The sequence below is a fragment of the Nanorana parkeri genome, unplaced genomic scaffold (genome assembly GCF_000935625.1).
Source record: "Nanorana parkeri isolate BGI_ZX_2015 unplaced genomic scaffold, ASM93562v1 scaffold2387, whole genome shotgun sequence".
Classification (NCBI taxonomy): Eukaryota; Metazoa; Chordata; class Amphibia; order Anura; family Dicroglossidae; genus Nanorana; species Nanorana parkeri.
Window position 1 is genome coordinate 70,233 of NW_017308655.1, and position 17,369 is coordinate 87,601.

Consider the following 17,369-nt stretch of genomic DNA (forward strand, 5'->3'; position numbering starts at 1 on the left):
ACAAGGATAACCAGGAAAAATCCAGAGGTCAGGACAAGCAGCAGACACAGATTACCTGAGAATATCTAAAAGGTTGGTACATAGGAATCAAATGAAAGGTACTTGAAGGCTTACCAGGGGCACAACCACTAGCTTGCAGAAGTGTTACAGGCAGTGAACTGGGAGCTGCATCAAGTTAAATTAGGCTAGACATAGGAAGAAACCATTCTAACAGTGGCTGCAGAACGTCAGCAGTTCCCCTGACGTTCTGCAGCCACTGTGCTGCTTCAGGTCGGCTGTGGCATAATAAGGGCCGGAGAGTTCTGTTCAGATTAGCCATGCAAGGATAGGCACCTCTGTAATTGACAGAATGATAAACCTTTTCGGTACAACTGTAGGGCTTATGAGAACGTTCTGCATCCTAGGTGTATAAAACCTTTAGGACACCCCGTAGTGCGCTACAATAAATGTATAGAACCACAGGATAATTAGAAATGATACTAGCTCAATAGTCTTCTGCTAAGGAATATTTTTGTACCTGTTCGCATCTTGCCAAAGATGAAATAGGTGTTTTGAGTGGATTTATCCTTAAAATAATATATATATTTGTAAACCTACGTATCTTCCTATTTCAGGATTCACCTATTTTTATAAAGGAAAAGAATACTGGAAGTTCCACAACCAGAGACTGCGAGTAGAACCTGGATACCCACGTTCCATCCTTAAAGATTTCATGGGGTGTGATAGCTCCATGGACCGAGAAAAAGAACGAACCAGTTCTCAAGATGATGTAGACATTGTTATGAAGCTGGATAACACAGCCAGCACTGTGAAAGCCATAGCTATTGTAATCCCTTGTATCCTGGCCTTGTGCCTCCTTGTCTTGGTTTACACCGTGTTTCAATTTAAAAGGAAAGGAACACCCCGACACATACTGTACTGTAAACGCTCTATGCAAGAGTGGGTGTGATCTAATGATTCCTAGTGTAGAATTTCAAGGTTACTTGAGAACCAACATCAGAGCTATTATGCTGTTCCCTAGCTAGACACAGGCATCTGTGAGCTTGGGTCTTATGGCTGATCTTTAAAACCCAAGAGGTTTTGTGCCCCCACCTAGGTGGGGATTCAATCACCTGGGGAGCTTCCAAAAGTTTTTGCCGTTCCTCCAGTCCTTTTGTATTTCTTTGTCATTCAACTTTAGGCCTTCCTTCTAAACTCTGGAGGTGGTGATACCTTTCCAGGAGTCAACAACGAAGAGAAAGGTGAAAAAAAATGTACTTTACTAAAATATTCTTTTCACATTATTTTAGTTTCTGAAAACTCCAGATTCTCTTTGAAAACGATATGTGCTGCACAGACACATATCTTGTAAGTGTAAGAACAAACTAACATGAAAATCGCCCAAATGGAACCTTAAGGAGAGTGTGAAGACCCAAAATAGCTTTGTGTCCAAAGAGGATTGATTCACTGTCTGCTATGGGAAGACACCCACAGTTGACCTGGTGGGAGAACAAGTCACATGGGACCTTCAGACTGTTTGGACGGACTTTTTCCAACTAACAAGGGGCCAAAATATCTGCAATATAGTAACAGCCTTAATAATGATACATTCATTTTGTGTTTTATACAACTTTTTCTGAGCTTTGTCCAAAACGTTTTAACACATTTATAGTCATGAATATACTGATAAAATGAAACTTTTTTTGTTTTATCTTGTTTGTTTTTGTTTTTTGGCATCATTATATTTTATAAAGTTGCATTCCACTGCCTTGGGCACTTAGCAGGTCCGACAGGAACACTTATTTGAAAGCCTGGCAGGAAGCAGAATATCTCTGAAACGGATTGCAGTGAGCTGTGACAAAATGGCTGTCATGTTGTGAAGAAAATTGCTACAAGTATTACGTATTTGTAACCCTTTGAGTACTATCTTAGCAGTTTTCAGATTCCAATAGGCACGGCTTGCTTACCACAAAGTAATGTGGACGTGGATAGGGAATTGATAAGATTTAGAGTTTTTTACTTAGAATTAATCTATCCTATAGCTTCTAAAAAAAAAAATTCTTTTTTTTTTTTTATTTCATAGCAAAGACTAATGTTTGGTATAACCAAATAAGGCAGTGCTAATAAACAATAATATATACAGAAGAAAATGTTGACTGTTTTCACCCATAGAGGTCTACTGTACATTCAAACCATGTTGCACGACAATATGAATTGCCTTATACAAGTACATCCATCTAAATTAATTCTGCTATATGTTTAGCAGAGAATCTGATTACTGCATGTTCCCCACTAAATTGTTCTCAAACTGCATGTTCACTATAGTTCTCAAAGGGTGAAAATGTCTTGCTCTTATTAGGATCAGAACCAGAAGCAATGGAAGCACCAAAGCATTTTCTTGCCGTGTATACCACAAAAGTGCTGTCATTATTACCATTCAAACTGCAGAAGCTGCTGTTTTTTAATTTTTTTCCATAAAAAAAAAAGTAAGAGCTGCTTTTTTTTTAGCAGTGTTATGCTTTTACCAGCACTATGCTAACTAAACAGGTAATGAAGGTAACACCGAATGCCATTTATGTGTGGTAAGCTGGCTCAAAGTCAGTGTGTCGGAGAGTAATTGCTCCATGAAAACAGTATGCCTTTAACTTCAGTGGTGTCCTGTTGGCTGTCATTACATTTTTTTTTATTTATAAAAAGCTTACTGTCTTAAAGAGTGCTGTTCTTGCTGTTTGTGCCCTTTGACCTTCAGCAAAATTAACAAGAAGACATGCTAGTTAAGATGTATGTTGAATGCAGGTTGCAACCAAGAAGAACTATAATATAACCTATATGTTAAATTATTTTTTCTATCTGCCTTTATGGGTGGTGCATATATACAGTACATATGTTCACACTTCCCTGTTAGAAACAATACAGCCTCTACTTGAATTTCCATTGGAAATAAGTAAGATGTTAAACATAAGAATTAAATAAAACATAATGTCAATCCCCCAACGCTGTTATAGCGGGGAACATTTTTCTCTTTTCTAACCAACCAAAGAGAGAGACGTAATAAATATGGGCATGCTTTTGCCTTAATATAGCTAAGGTTATGTGGTAAGGGGATAGATTTGACTAAGATGAGACAGTTGGGCCTTAAGTAGTCCTTAAAAATGTATGCTGATGGTAGCAATTATTTTAGCCTGTTGATGGAGATGTAACTTGTAATTCTTATATTGTAAAAGGTAGATGTAAGAGAAAAAAAAGTTGTTGCAATCAAAGTGATAAGATATTCTATAAAGTCTACAAAAATATGGAAAGGAAAACACATGTCTCCCTATCTGTGGTGTTTGTTTATTTTTTGTTTTAAATAGCTTAACTTCCTGTTTGTTTCCACCTGTTACCTCTGTACAAAATAAGCCACAAAAAAAGATAGAACTTGGAGGTGGGAGTATAGAAGAAAACAACCACATCCCATTGTGTGCATACAATCCAACAGATATAGTGGTAAAAAAAAAACTGGCAAACTTACAGGAAGCTTTAACAAAACATAGTGGTTAAGAAATGCATGCTTTGTGGGGCCAATATTCACAAACTATTTTGTAGATCTGATATTTGTTTTTCCTGAAGGGTCCGATCTTCCACAGATCCCCTGTTTACTCTGTGCAAGTGTCTTGTTATTTTGTGCACCTTAAATGATGTCTCCTTTTCTTTACGTAGAAAGTGCAGATTAGTACCATCCTGTCTCTAGTCAGTGATAACAGACTGATCCATAAAAAGTTTTAAAGTGACTCTGGTATAACAAAAAAAGTACAATAAACCATGTAAAAGAAGAAGCTGAATACATGTCTCTGGCAGGTAACAGGTGAACTCTCCACTATTTTGTTATGCTAGGAACACCACAGCTATTCAACACTATTAGGTGTGTCAGATAGCATGTCCCCAGCTCGGAGCTGTGGTTCTTTCTGCACTTCACTACAGCACACAGTAGTGATATAGCAACCAGGGGGAGGAACTACAGTGCCCTGCAGGGGACATACTATTTGACACACATTACCTAGCAGTGGTTCTCCTAGCTCTTAAAGAGAACAAAGGTTTTACTCTATGATGGAGAGGACTTCTTTAACAGGGTTTTATCTGGTTGGATTTTTATACAACCGGCAAAGTCGGCTTAAATTTGCACAGTAAGAATAATGTATAATGCGATCAAGGCCATTCAGCTCAGATAGATTAAAAAAAGTTGGAGCCTTGGTGGGATAATCCATAACGGTAAAGCTGCTCATGATTGTGCATGCAATTTTCCAGCTTGGAAAGTCTCTAACTAGTACATTGTCATCCTTCTCTGTTCAATGTCAGGATTAGCCTACTATGTGTCCTGGAAGATTGTGGCATGAGGATGAGCAGATATCTCCCTGCTCACCACGGCCAGCTCCAGATTAATAGATAAAAAAAATGAGTGATGGCTTTTGAATGCAGTTATAACTAGAATTGTTAATATAATATAACCCCCTCAAAAAAAAAATCCCATTAACACCATCTTTCCCATATTCCATTGTTTTTCATAATTGCACAATTCTTTTTGAAATGCAATTATTTGCCAGACTAATACAAACTTAGGTTATAGGTTTGGATTTCGTTATTGGCCCCCTTACTAAAATTATAGGTATTCTATAGGTCTTCCCAAAATTTCTGTGTATACAATGAAAGTGCTAAATGGGAGTGTCAGTCTATTATGACCATATTGTCAGTGCCAGTGTTGTAATAGGACACATTGCATCCCCTTAGGATTCCTTTAAACCTGTAGTATACTTAAGAAGTATCACAATAAAGATGAAACCATAACTATAGCAAAGGTAAGGACAATGATTAGAATGCCTGTAATTTGACTTCCAATTCTATGGTGACTTCTGTAGAAAGTAGCAAGCCAGTTATTACCGAAAAAAGGATAAGAATTCTCAAAAATTCCATCTACAAGCAGAGCACTGTTGCTCTGGAAAGAAGCAAACATTTTAAATATTTGGCAGTGTTAGAAAACTAGAGCCGGTTGGCAGTTGAAATTAAAAGGTCCTTTTAAATAACATTACATTTCAAAATGGCCTCTGTAATCATTTCCTTGTCTTATATATATTTTATTTAATGAAAATTAAGTTGTTGTTTTTTAATAGTTATGAGAACTTAGTTAAGTGAGCTTAGGAAAAATTATCTGGATTTCACATTTTAAAATGTACTTATGTTCTCTTATAATTATAATAGAGGTTAAATAACTTCCGCCTAAAAAGATCAGTATTTTTAGTCTTTTATATTTATGATAAAACATATTTACCAAAATCTAACTCCTTCACAGGCAGTATAAATGGACGTGAATACTGATTAGGTACATTATAAAGATTATAGAAATATGGTTAGGGGACAGCTCACTGCATTATTTTTTATTATACTGAAATGTTGGATGAAGCTTTCCTGTATTGGATGTTATATTGGATATATTTTATTTTTGTGCTATAGGATCCTGGTAGATATAATATTCTATTTTGCTTCTACTGACAAACACAAAGCTTATTGTGTGCTAACACAGACCTGAATAATTGGTGCTAACTTGTTAAAGACTGTGATATAACTGGGAAATGTATGCAGTGCTTAGATGGATCTATAATACATTAATAATTCCCTATCAGTGCAGTGTATGATTTACAGGAGTTGTACTGTATTTTAATACCCAAAGTCATTGCACAAAACAATATAGGCTACAATTTAAATAGATATTATAAAAACTAACCACAGAAAGCTAATGTGTGTCCCCCATATATTACACCAACAAAGGTCAAGGGGTTGTTAATTTTATTATGATTGTTTTATTGTATTGTATACCATAGACCACATTTTACCTTTTTTTTTAAATGAAAACTTGTTTACAATGCTTTATTACTTTGACTGCGTCATTCTTAACATAAAAGGTGAAATAAAAGATTAACCCAGTTTTGACCAGATGACTAACTTTTTCCGTTTCGGCAGTCAAAGTATTAAAGGCTGTGCAGTGATTAATTTCTATTTATTACTATTTATTTTACCGTTTCTCACGAGGAGGGCTGTTTTGGGGTGGGGCAGTTGTTGTCTGCAGTAAGTGTCTTAAGGGAAGGGGGTCAGTTGCTTTTTATATTATTGCATCTTCTGTAATTACCATTGTTTTATTGTGTTGTAATTAAAAATACAAATAAAGCTGCAAATCATTAGCAGATGAGATCCTGTTTTGCCTATTTGCCATTTTCCATTACTTAATCAGATGCATCGGGTCTGTGTCTTCATCTTAATGGGCACATCCAGAGAGGCGTTCAGGTGTCCCCATTTTAGACAGCTGTGCACTTGCAACTATGTACCAACAGTTTGGGGACAGCACTTTTCTTTTCCAGCATGACTTGCACCCCTGTGCACAAAGCCAGGTCAATAAAGACATGTTTTGATGAGTTTGATGTGGTGGATCTCAAGTGGCCTAGAGAGAGCTCTGACCTCACCCTACTGAATTGGAATGACAATACTCTGTATCTGTACTGTAATAATGCCCATGTTTTTAAAACGGGATGTCTAACAAGCTTATATACACTCACTGGCCATTTTATCAATCACTAGTGGGGACCTGATGGAGAACTGCAGCAGTGGGCGGGTGCAATAGCTAGTTTGCTATTGGCTATTGCAAATTAAAATAGCCAATAGGAATCTAGCAATGCATTCCTATGGTGAAATTTTTTTTTTTATTATTCTGACGCCAGCCAACAGCTCTGTGTCAGAATAAAAAAGAAAAAGCAGTGTTTCTCCCATGGGCGGCCGGGAGCGGGAGACTCCCGGAGCGCCCTGGAGAGTTAGGCTGTCTGGAGATCAGTGTCCCTGGTTAGCTGGTTCTACTGAACCGAAGGGGTAATGAGGCCTAAACTAGCCAAAGGATCAGCTGAAGCTACGGCTAGATCCTTTGGCTGCTTCGTGAATAGACCCCATAAATTCAATGAGGTGCTGAAAACATTTGTTCCATATTGACATGATTGCATCACGCAGTTGCTGCAGATTTGTCGGCTACACATCCATGATATGAATCTCCCCTTCAACCACACCCCCAAGGTGCTCTATCAGAGTGAGATCCAGTGACTATATACAGGTGAAACTCGAAAAATTAGAATATCGTGCAAAAGTTAATTTATTTCACTAATGCAACTTAAAAGGTGAAACTAATATATGAGATAGACTCATTGCATGCAAAGCTAGATAGTTCAAGCTGGGATTTGTCAAAATTGTGATGATTATGGCTTACAGCTCATGAAAACCCCAAATCCACAATCTCAGAAAATTTTTGGCAGTGTGGGAAGGTGCCAAGTCCTGCTGGAAAATGAAGTCAGCATCCCCATAGAGCTCGTCTGCGGAAGAAAGCATGAAGTGCTCCAAAATCTCCTGGTAGACGGCTAAGTTGCATTAGTGAAATAAATGAACTTTTGCACGATATTCTAATTTTTCGAGTTTCACCTGTATATGAATATATGTATATGACATTTCTTACCTCCCAAACACCTGGTAAAATATGGCATATATTCATGTTATTCTCCCTGTTGTTGCTTCAGGTCTACATAGTATGAAAAGACTGACACCACAGTATTCAGAGCTTTCATTTTGCTGACTCCTTGTTAGTGCCTTGCCTCCTGTCTGCTCACTAGGGTACAAATGCAGGGCACAACCCTGGTTATCCTTCCCCTAAGCTCTTTCTCCTATAAGTACACCTCAGTACATCCTGCTATAACTTGTCATCCCACAGCGCAAAGAGCCCGACTGCAGCCATCATTTTAACTTTAGAATATTGGGGTTGGTTTACTAAAGGCAAATGGGCAGTTCGCTTTGCAGGTGAATTTTCTTTTTGCTTAGTGAATGTGGTAAAAATTAACTTTGCAAAGAATACCCAATCATGTGCAAGGAAAGAAAAACAGCATTTTTGCTTGCACATGACTGGATGATGGAAGTCAGCAAAGTTTCAATATATTCACTAATCTGAGGGAAAATTTATTTGCAAAGTGAACAGTCTATTTCCTTTAATAAATCAACCCCATCGTGTAGATATTCACTGTAAGCATTAAATCCTTTAAAATACTTATATCTGTAGACCCGAAAAATGAGTTTATGACTTTATGGAAGAGATGTGAAAGTAAACAGAGTAATTTATGCTGGAAAGGTTTCTTATACCAGACCGCTATATATGGTCTGGAAGGCATAAGTAGTGGTGGGAGAAAGCAAGCAGAAAACTGTCTGTTGTAAAAAGCTGGCCACAAATTGCTTTACATTTTAGGTCACACTGCATACGCTTTAAGCCATGGCAAAAGTGCATTGTGGCTTCAATTTCCTCACTGACAATGATAGTAAACTCTGCTGATGATAGATCCCCCATGACAGAGCTGCTGCTGCTGCTAGAAAACCAGGTTGAGGTCATATGATCTGGAACAAGAGTGCCATGGGACCTGTTAATGATTCCAGCTAACGCATAACATAACTATCTTTATATTTTTAGAATCACAACAACCTCATATATGGAAAAAAAACTTTAAAAGTATACCTGAGCTTCTAACTGCCATCTTGACATGCTATGTTTGGACACTTAGTTAAGTATGTGGGTACTCATGAGCTTCAGCAAAAGAAGAACAGAACCAGTGGGAATTAGGAAAATTAGGGAAAAAAACACCTGAAATATATGGGCATACTTATTTACAAATTGATGTGCAGTACCAATCGGACACTGGCTGACTTTCCTAAGCTTGTTGCCAACATTAATTAAGTTAGTAAACCCTAGCTAAATGAAGCTTAGTTTGCTAAAGCACTATGTACCTTAAATGTATTTTAATAAAATACTTTCCATCTTTTTTTTTTATCCTTTGTTGAATCTCAGCGCTACTGTCTTCCTGTAGACTCCCTACAGTCACTTTCTGTCTACATGCACTCCAGTGATTACAGTGATTGCAAGGTGATGTTGTGTAAATTAGCTCTACATTGTGTTGCTTGCGTTGATGAATGCAGGAATGTAAATGCATGAGCTAACCATTTTTGTCTAAACTGTGAAGCAGTATTATATATGCATCATGTGCATGATGTTTCCATATATGGCATTAGTGGAAATATGCTTTTAGAGACTTTTTGGTTGATAATACGTTTTGCTATGTAAAAATCACACGCACCTAGTGCGTGCGTGTGTTTAGGTTAGTAAATCACCCCCATAATGTCACATAGATCAGGAGAAAGGGCATGAAGATTTCAGGGTGGAAGCAGACTGCATCTTGTTCCATCATGTAAGTTTTCAGAAAACTGCTAAAAATGAATATATTACCCCATGTAGAATGCAGAAATGTATTCTGTGGTCATAGGGAGAAGTAGCATTGAACATTACTTTGCCAATTACTGTTGTCAGCCCAGCAACTGTACTATTGTACTGCATGCAGCCTTCCCGTTCGTTGTAGTTTGTATAACTAATCTGTACAAGTTACAGACAATTTGTGGAAGTCTGTCTGGGGTTGGTAGGTTTCATGGCCAGTTCAAGCCAAACCACAAGTGACTTGGTATGTGGCAGCAGAATATGCCCTTTAGCCAAGCACCAAATTATGTTGGTGGTCAGTGGTTTTGTTGGTGGTATGTGTAGAAATGTGTGTACGAACAAGATATAAAATCTAAACCATGAAAGCTTGCCTCTAAATACATAAATACAGCACCACTACACCACAAGTATAAAACCCTGTATGCTCTACATATACAGTAATAAATTAAAAATGCCAATGAAGGTGTGTAGAACTGGGAGCCTGATAATGGCGATCTCACTCCAGAGATCCTAAAATCCTGTAAACAAAAATGAAAAGAATAAAGTCCACACATCTACCTAACTCCATACTACGAGCTAAGTGACTTACTAATGGAGGTTCATGTAGTCAGATCTCAAAGGCACTTGCATGCCTTAACACAGCCAGCTGTGTCAATGCCATTGCACAAAAATTGCCCTATAAGTTGCAAGAGCAGTGGATCACACAGTACAATGTTCAATTGTCCTCCTTCTAAGATTTGAGGACGTTGTGTGCCATCAAGCTAAAGCAATAAATGATCTTAGTTTTGATACTCATTCAGGATTTAACCCCCACAAACCACCAGTCGGTGAGAATGACGTCTCCTCTGCTCTAAAACCTCCTGGAATATGCACATCATCCTAGGATGCTTAAATTCCATACAGTTACTGAAGGGGGTGGACCAGGCAACACATCAGGGGCTGGCTGCCTGAACCAAGAAGAGACAGCCAGTTCCTGATGATATCAGAAACGAAGATGGTGGCTCAGCACAAGGCATGTGGTAGCGGCATGGCAAATCATATAAGGACAGTGCTGGATTAATTCAATGGGTGAAGGGTGAATATGTGAATTGTAAATAACACTACCAAGTTGGGTCTAAAGATGGATAAACACGTCTGACCTTACCAACTCTTATTGAATGCAATCAGATTCTTGATTACCAGATGCAGCAATTCATTACCCACATTTGAAACGAATAGCGCATCCAATACCAGAACATGATCCTCAGGCTCAGATTGTCCTACTCCTTGGTAGTGATATCTTAAAAGTCCACAAATTGAGAGCTCAGATTAATGGTTCTCACAATGCTATTAATGCTCAAAGGATGGATCATTATAGAAGATATCTGTCTAGGAAGCATAAACAAACCAAATTCCATTACCAGCATGCTTAAAGTACACTAGAGAATAGACGCCCCTCTATTTTCCAGTCATGCCATAACTCATAAAGAAAATGCCCTACACTACCCATATTCCTTGTCCTTTCATAGGACCCTCTAGTGGCAACCTTGCCTGTGACAGTGACTAAGATCATCTAGGGGGCACAGTCTTTCAAATGATAAAAGAGGGTAATCATGTGGTAATGCCTATTGAGCATAAACTCTTCTTAGAAATAATGAAGAAAAGACTTGTGAAAGATAATACAGACAGTTGGGATGCACATCTGCCGTTCAGACCACAGAAGCAATGCCTACCAAATAACAGAGAACAGGTACTGAGGTGTTTCTCTTCCTTTAGGCATAATTTCCAATGAAAACAAGAGATGAGAAACCACTTTATTTGAATGGTAGTGCTGAAATATGTCCTACTCTTAAAGACTTAGAGGAGTCCTTAATGATGTAGCTGTTTACATTCATGCTAAACAGCTACTGTATCCTGGCAACAGTGGGTGTGCCACTGTCAGCATACCCAACATTTTTCAGACCACCTCCTTTGATAAAAGCTGACTTTGTCAAACAGAGGGGATGGAGCTACTTGCTGGTCGCATTTTGGCCAAGTAACCATAACTTGGTGGAAATTACAAGCAGTGTATGGCCAGCTTTAGACTTGAAGACAAACTCTTTACCAGTGCAATGCAGTCTTGGTCTTCTTTTGGGACTAGAAACCTGATTCCTTTACTTTCCAAGTAACAAGAGAGGTGTCTTGTCTGCAATTAATAGTCTATATGATCCATTAGGATTTACAGCCCCTGTTACAGTTAAAGGTAATGCACTACTTAAAGACCTAACTTGTGAGAGATATTCTCTAACAGTTTTATCCGATCCTAAAAGCATATGCCCATATGTTCCAGTACCATTTACAGAAGAATAAAGAAAAAAAACTCGGATGATTCTGTCAAGGCAATAGCATCTGTTCCCTAGCTAAAAACTGTGGACATTAAATTAAAATGTCACATAGTATTTATTATAAATAAGGCAAAACTTGCTCCACATCCTGAGCACACTATACCCAGACTAGAACTTTGTGCTGCAGTATTAGCAGTTGAGCTAGCTGAACTTGTCACATCAGAAATGGGCATTGAGTGAAAATATATTGAGTTCTACACAGTGAGCAAATTAGTATTAAGTTACATCTACAATGAGACCAGATGATTCTATGTTTATGTTAACAACAGAGTTGTTAGAAGATCCACCTGTCCAACACATTGGCATGACACAGTTTAAAAGGCCAGTGTTGTTGTATAACGCAGAACAGACTGTCCCCTTGATTAACAGACTCGGATGTTGAAATAAATCCTGGGTCTCTAAGCTACATACAGTATACAAGAAAAATAGAGAAAAACAGGGCTTTTAAAGTGTCCAAACCATACAAAATGTCCACCAAACATACATAATTTTGTATAAACAATACATTTATTATTACATTAAGATACACATAATTTAAAAACTTTGTTACATTCACAATGTTATTGGCATGATACAATGGTACATTAAAATCAAGCTACCTCCTTTTGGTACCCACACGTGTGTAAATATATTTTTCATACTCATATATCATAGACTCAATAGTCTTAAACCATGTATTAATTGTGTAATCCACTGTGTGCCCAGTCTTTGACGTGCTTCGCAACTGTATGTGCTTCATCAGGAAGGTGGGAGGTATTCTAAAGCATTGTATCAAAATAGGTATAAGTATAATAATCTCCAAAACCAATATTCTTAATGAAAATAGCAAACAATAATAATACAAAACCCATTTCATGCTCACAAAGATGGCTTAGTCTCACACACTATCTCGCAATCACCAAACAGGTGAGCCGGTGGGAGGTAGCCGGAGACAAGCAGGACTGAGAAGATGAAAGAGTGGTCATAAATTCCAAAAATTCAAGAAGATTTATTCAAAAGTAGATTTATAACAAAAATATACAGAGATATGGAATATCTATGTTACTACAAGCTGCTATTGGTCCCTTTATACTGACAGAAGACCACTGGATCCCATAAAATATGTCTTATTTTATGGCTTCAGGTAAATATACTCAGAGCCTAGAGGAACACCTCCAAAATGGTCGCTATATACAGTAACTTAAGAGGAGCAATGTAAAACTCACAGATTTAATAGACTCTTGACCTTAAATTCGAGATATTACTTACCTAGCCCACATAGCTTGTTCCTTCAAAGGTGCAGTACATTTAAATGACAGTAAAGCTGACCATACACTGTAATATTTTCTTTATTCATCCCGCAGGCTGAACAGTTTTTTCATCAACGCTTACGAGCATTGATCAAGAAATCTCCCACTGTTTGCATTGTATTTTGACGGTGACCAGCAGCCGCTGTCAGAATACCTGAACAGAGCCAGCAGTTAATTGTTCATTTAAAGATTCTCCGACTCACTCCTTCGATCAGCTGACCAAGGGATGCTGACCGAAAGGGTACCAACAGTGGCACCCACTGTGCGAATTTCAGCCAGTTCATCAAGAACCGGCCAAAATGAATGTTATGTATGGCCAGCTTGACTGTAAGGGCTGGCATTATTGCCAAGATGTCTGTTCAGCAGGAGAAAATCAAGAATCTCAAGATGTTATCATCTGCACTGTGCAGTATGAAATCTATGCCAGGTAGACAGAGTCCTAAGAAACCTGGGTCCGTTTCTTGATCAAAATAGTTTACTGCGAGTAGATGACCACCTTAAGGTAACCAAGTTATTCATCAGACCTGTTTCTGAACTGTTTTTATTGTCACCAGAGGACCCAAATAGAGGTATTGGTTGATACCAAATGGTGAATGTCATGCCCCTGCATGTTGTAATGGTTTGTTGTTTGCATTTTAACTTTGTCATGGTCATCATCCCTCATTCTGAGAAACAGAAAAAAGGTGCAGCCTAGGAAGCTAGACATTTTCTAGCAATCAGAGGAAGAGGTGCATGGAAAAAAGAAAAAAAAACAGCCACCATCTTTCGCACATGTAGAAAATAACCTATGTACCCATCAGGCAGCATGACTTGTTAACTTGAATTTACAACCACAAACAGCTTAGTTTATTTCATTATATGTGTTCTTATTGTGTGTTTTTGTGTCTTTCTACTCAGTTTCACCCATGCTGTTCTTTCAATAATGCTTCAAGATTTGTACACACGGTCTGACTTATTGAAGTCAGGGTTGCCACCTGTCCAGGATTCACTCTGACAGTTCGGGTTTTGAATGCTGTGTCCGTGTGTCATGGCAGCTGAAACTCAGACACATGATGTCAGGCAGACAGGGGCAAAATTAAGATAGGGGCTACTGGCCCCCCACTGAAAATAGTCTTGACTGTGATATTTGTGATATTTACATATGAATGGGTGGCGTTCTTTACATATGAAAGCTGCGACTCATTCTCCCCCAAAAAATTCTGTACGTCGCTAGAGTGTTCGGGCCTCGCTGAAAGAAAAGGTGGCAACCCTATGTGTAGTCCTGATGCCAGCCAACACCTGGTATTTTGGGGTGGCTGAAATGGAGAGAACAATGGCAGATGAGCGCTGTGAAAGTGAGTGTGAAGGTTTACAGGTGATGGGCTTTAAAGGGACCCTGTCATTTTGCACTGAATGGGCAGCGTATGGTACCAATTTAGCAGAGGCAGGTATACCCCAGGGTGTCACTTTGAACCTTATATTGGGTATATGCCTTATTAATACCTGGACAATAAGGGTGGGATTACTTACATGGACTCTTATCTACAACAAATGTAACTGTAGCCAGGGCTGGACTGGACATAGGGCAAACCAGGCACCTGCCCGGTGGGCCGGGCCAAACACATTCAACCTGATTGTGTTCGGGCCGGTCCGCTATGCCCGATGGTTGGCTCTGAGCAGAGCCGGCACTACCACACAGCAGACACTAGAAGGCGCTGGTGGCCTGGTGGGGGAGGCCAGAAAAACACCTCGTCACCCAGCTCTCTCTACTCTGTGCTCTCTCCGGAGCGTGCTGGTGCTGTCCTGGGCGAGATATTTACATATGAATGGGCGGTGGTGATTTACATATCAATAAGCCGCAACCCATTCATATGTAAATATCACGGCAAATTCATATGCAAATCAATACCATCCCCCTGCTAAGGAAAAAAAAACTGCCTGAAGACTGCAAGAACAAGGTAAGTGTATGTTTATGGTGTATACGGTTGTTACATTGGCGGTCAATGTGAACACTTTCGTTACATTGGCGGTCAGTGCAAATAGTTTTGTTAGGCTGATTGTGTTCGGCCCATCCCAGCCCCTATACCCGAAGCTGCTGGCCGCCGAAGGTTGCGGGGGCAGGGAGAAGGTGCTAGTCAGATGAGCTGCGGAGGGGATCATGGCATGCAGTGCTGAGGTCCCCACCGCTGCGACCCGTCCTGTCAGCTCTCTCTCTCTTCCCGGCCGCTGCAGCTACACAACGGCTGTCAGGAGAGAGAGCTGACAGGAGGGATCGCAGCTGCGGACATGGTCTACATCTCTGTCGGATGCAGACCGTGTAGCTGAATCTGCGCCAAATGTTTACATTCAGTTAGGAATCAATCACTCTCCCTGGACGCATCGATTGTGCATCCAGGGAGAGTGTTTTCTAACCGCATATAATCATATCACATATCATTACATGCGGTGTGCAGGCGTTTACATGGAGCTGCTATCACCTGATCATTAACTTGAATAGGTGACAGCTGTCACTTGTAAATGCCAATTTAGGTATTTATGTTGCAGGGAAACGCAGGAATCCCTAATCGCACCTAAACCTATCGATATGAATAGGACCTTATTGTGAGTGTATATTGGTGCCTGTAGTATCAAACCGGATATAGTTACACTTTATTTTAAAGTATGAAAGTGGCAAGCGGCCCCCATGAGAGAAAAAATTTGTTGAGTGGCCCCCGAGACGGAAGAGGCGGGGAGGCAGAGACACGGACGGAGGAGGCGGGAGGCGTCGCCGAAGCTCCAGTCGGCCGGTGAAGATGACAAGGAGGCCATGTCGGCTGCCGAGGATGAGGAGGCCATCCAGTTGGGCGCCGAGGACAAGGAGGACGTGTTCCAGAGAGGTCAGGCCGTGCACGGTAAAAGGACTGTGCTGGCAGAGCCAAGCATAGATTCTCACAGCCCACCAAAGAGTCTCATGTGTGCTGTGCAGTACCCTTTGTTGGGCTCTGCAGGATCCGAGGGGGCTCTGTAGTCTGCAAAGCCCACCACAGATTATGCAGATCCCCCTTAATCCTGCAGGATCTGTGGGGGGCTATGCCGGGTCTCGGGGGCTTTGCAGAATCCATAGGGGGCTCTGCAGCCTGCAAAGAGAGTATTGCTATGTAACGTGCGGCACAATAGGCGCAATCGTCGTTTTTGCGCGTAGGCGCACCTGACGCATATATGCGTGTGTATATGGGGGGCAGGGACTTAAAACATTTTTTTATTTTTAAATTTTTTTATGCTTCTTTATTTTTTTATGATTCTTTAATTTTTATATTTCTTTTTTTTTTTTTTTTACAAACAACTTTATTGCTATTACATGGGGGGATAAGAAGCCCCCTATGTGATAGCCAATTTACATAACAGGTCCTCTTTACGGAGACATCAGGGGTCTCTAAGACCCCTAATGTCACCTAGGGACCCCCAGAAAAGCTGATGAAGCAGAGATCTGCTTCATCAGCTTCTGTAGCTGGAGAGTGACACTGAATGCAGGAAGTCACTTCCTGCATTTGGGGACTGAGAGGAGATCAAAGGGAGTTCGTATACTGAACTCCCTTTGATCTCCTGACACAGAGCCGTCCCGGCCGCATCGGGCACAGCGGATCTCGGGACCGGCAGTGACCTGCTGCTAATAAAAGCGATCAAGCATAAAGCTCCCGGCCGGCCGTGTAATTACAACGGCTGGCCGGGAAGCTGCTCGTCAGGCTCCACCGTCCTCTCGTCACAGACGAGCAGACGAGTGGATTTTTCAAGCCCTGTCTATAGCAATATGTCTGTGAAGGTTCTCATTCATCCAGTTCATGGTATATCTGTAAAAACTAAGTCAAGGCCACTGGACTTGCTGTATTTTTCTTGAAGACGTTTCACTGGCATCCAACCAGCTTTCTCAATACAGAAATTTCTGAATTGAGAAAGCTGGAGATGACTATTGAAACGTCTTCAAGTAAAATACAGCAAGTCCAGTGGCCTTGACTTATTTTTTACAGATATTCTCTATAGCAAGCTTCCTATATTGTTGCAAGGTTTGTGTATTGGTTGTAGCAAGGCTTGTGTGTCAGCTGTAGCCCTCCGGTAATTACTAGTGGCTGGCCCTGCCCCTGTGAGGGGTGGGGCCTGTCGGTGGTCACGTGATTGAGCTGCTCAGTCTAAAATGCCCGGGCCTATTTTTAGTCCTAGCCCGGCCCAGCCTCTAGCACACAGGGATTATTTAAGGTAATTGTCATTTTTCCTACTTCCAAGAAGTTTTACAATGTGAAATAATTGCACAGAGATTCCAAGTTTTCTTTCCTAACAAACTATGAGCATGGCTTTTCTAGTTAATTAAAAAGAGCTTTGCATGTTTTAGGCGTTTGTCTAAGTGCTCTGGCTTAGACAGCCTGTGAAGCAAGTTTAAAAAATAAATTGTAGGGAGGGACGTATCCAAAAGAGCAC

The 17,369-nt window shown here is 40.1% G+C and overlaps 1 protein-coding gene across 1 annotated transcript in view; it reads left to right on the forward strand.

Annotated features, from left to right (window-relative positions):
- The window catches only part of LOC108801563 (matrix metalloproteinase-16-like), a 55,064-nt gene extending 53,031 nt beyond the window's left edge, over positions 1-2,033 (forward strand). The window contains exon 7 of the mRNA XM_018573454.1: positions 615-2,033. Within this exon, the coding sequence (XP_018428956.1) occupies positions 615-949 (335 nt within the window). The 3' untranslated portion in view covers positions 950-2,033. The remainder of the gene's footprint in view (positions 1-614) is intronic.
- The last annotated feature ends 15,336 nt before the right edge of the window (positions 2,034-17,369 follow it).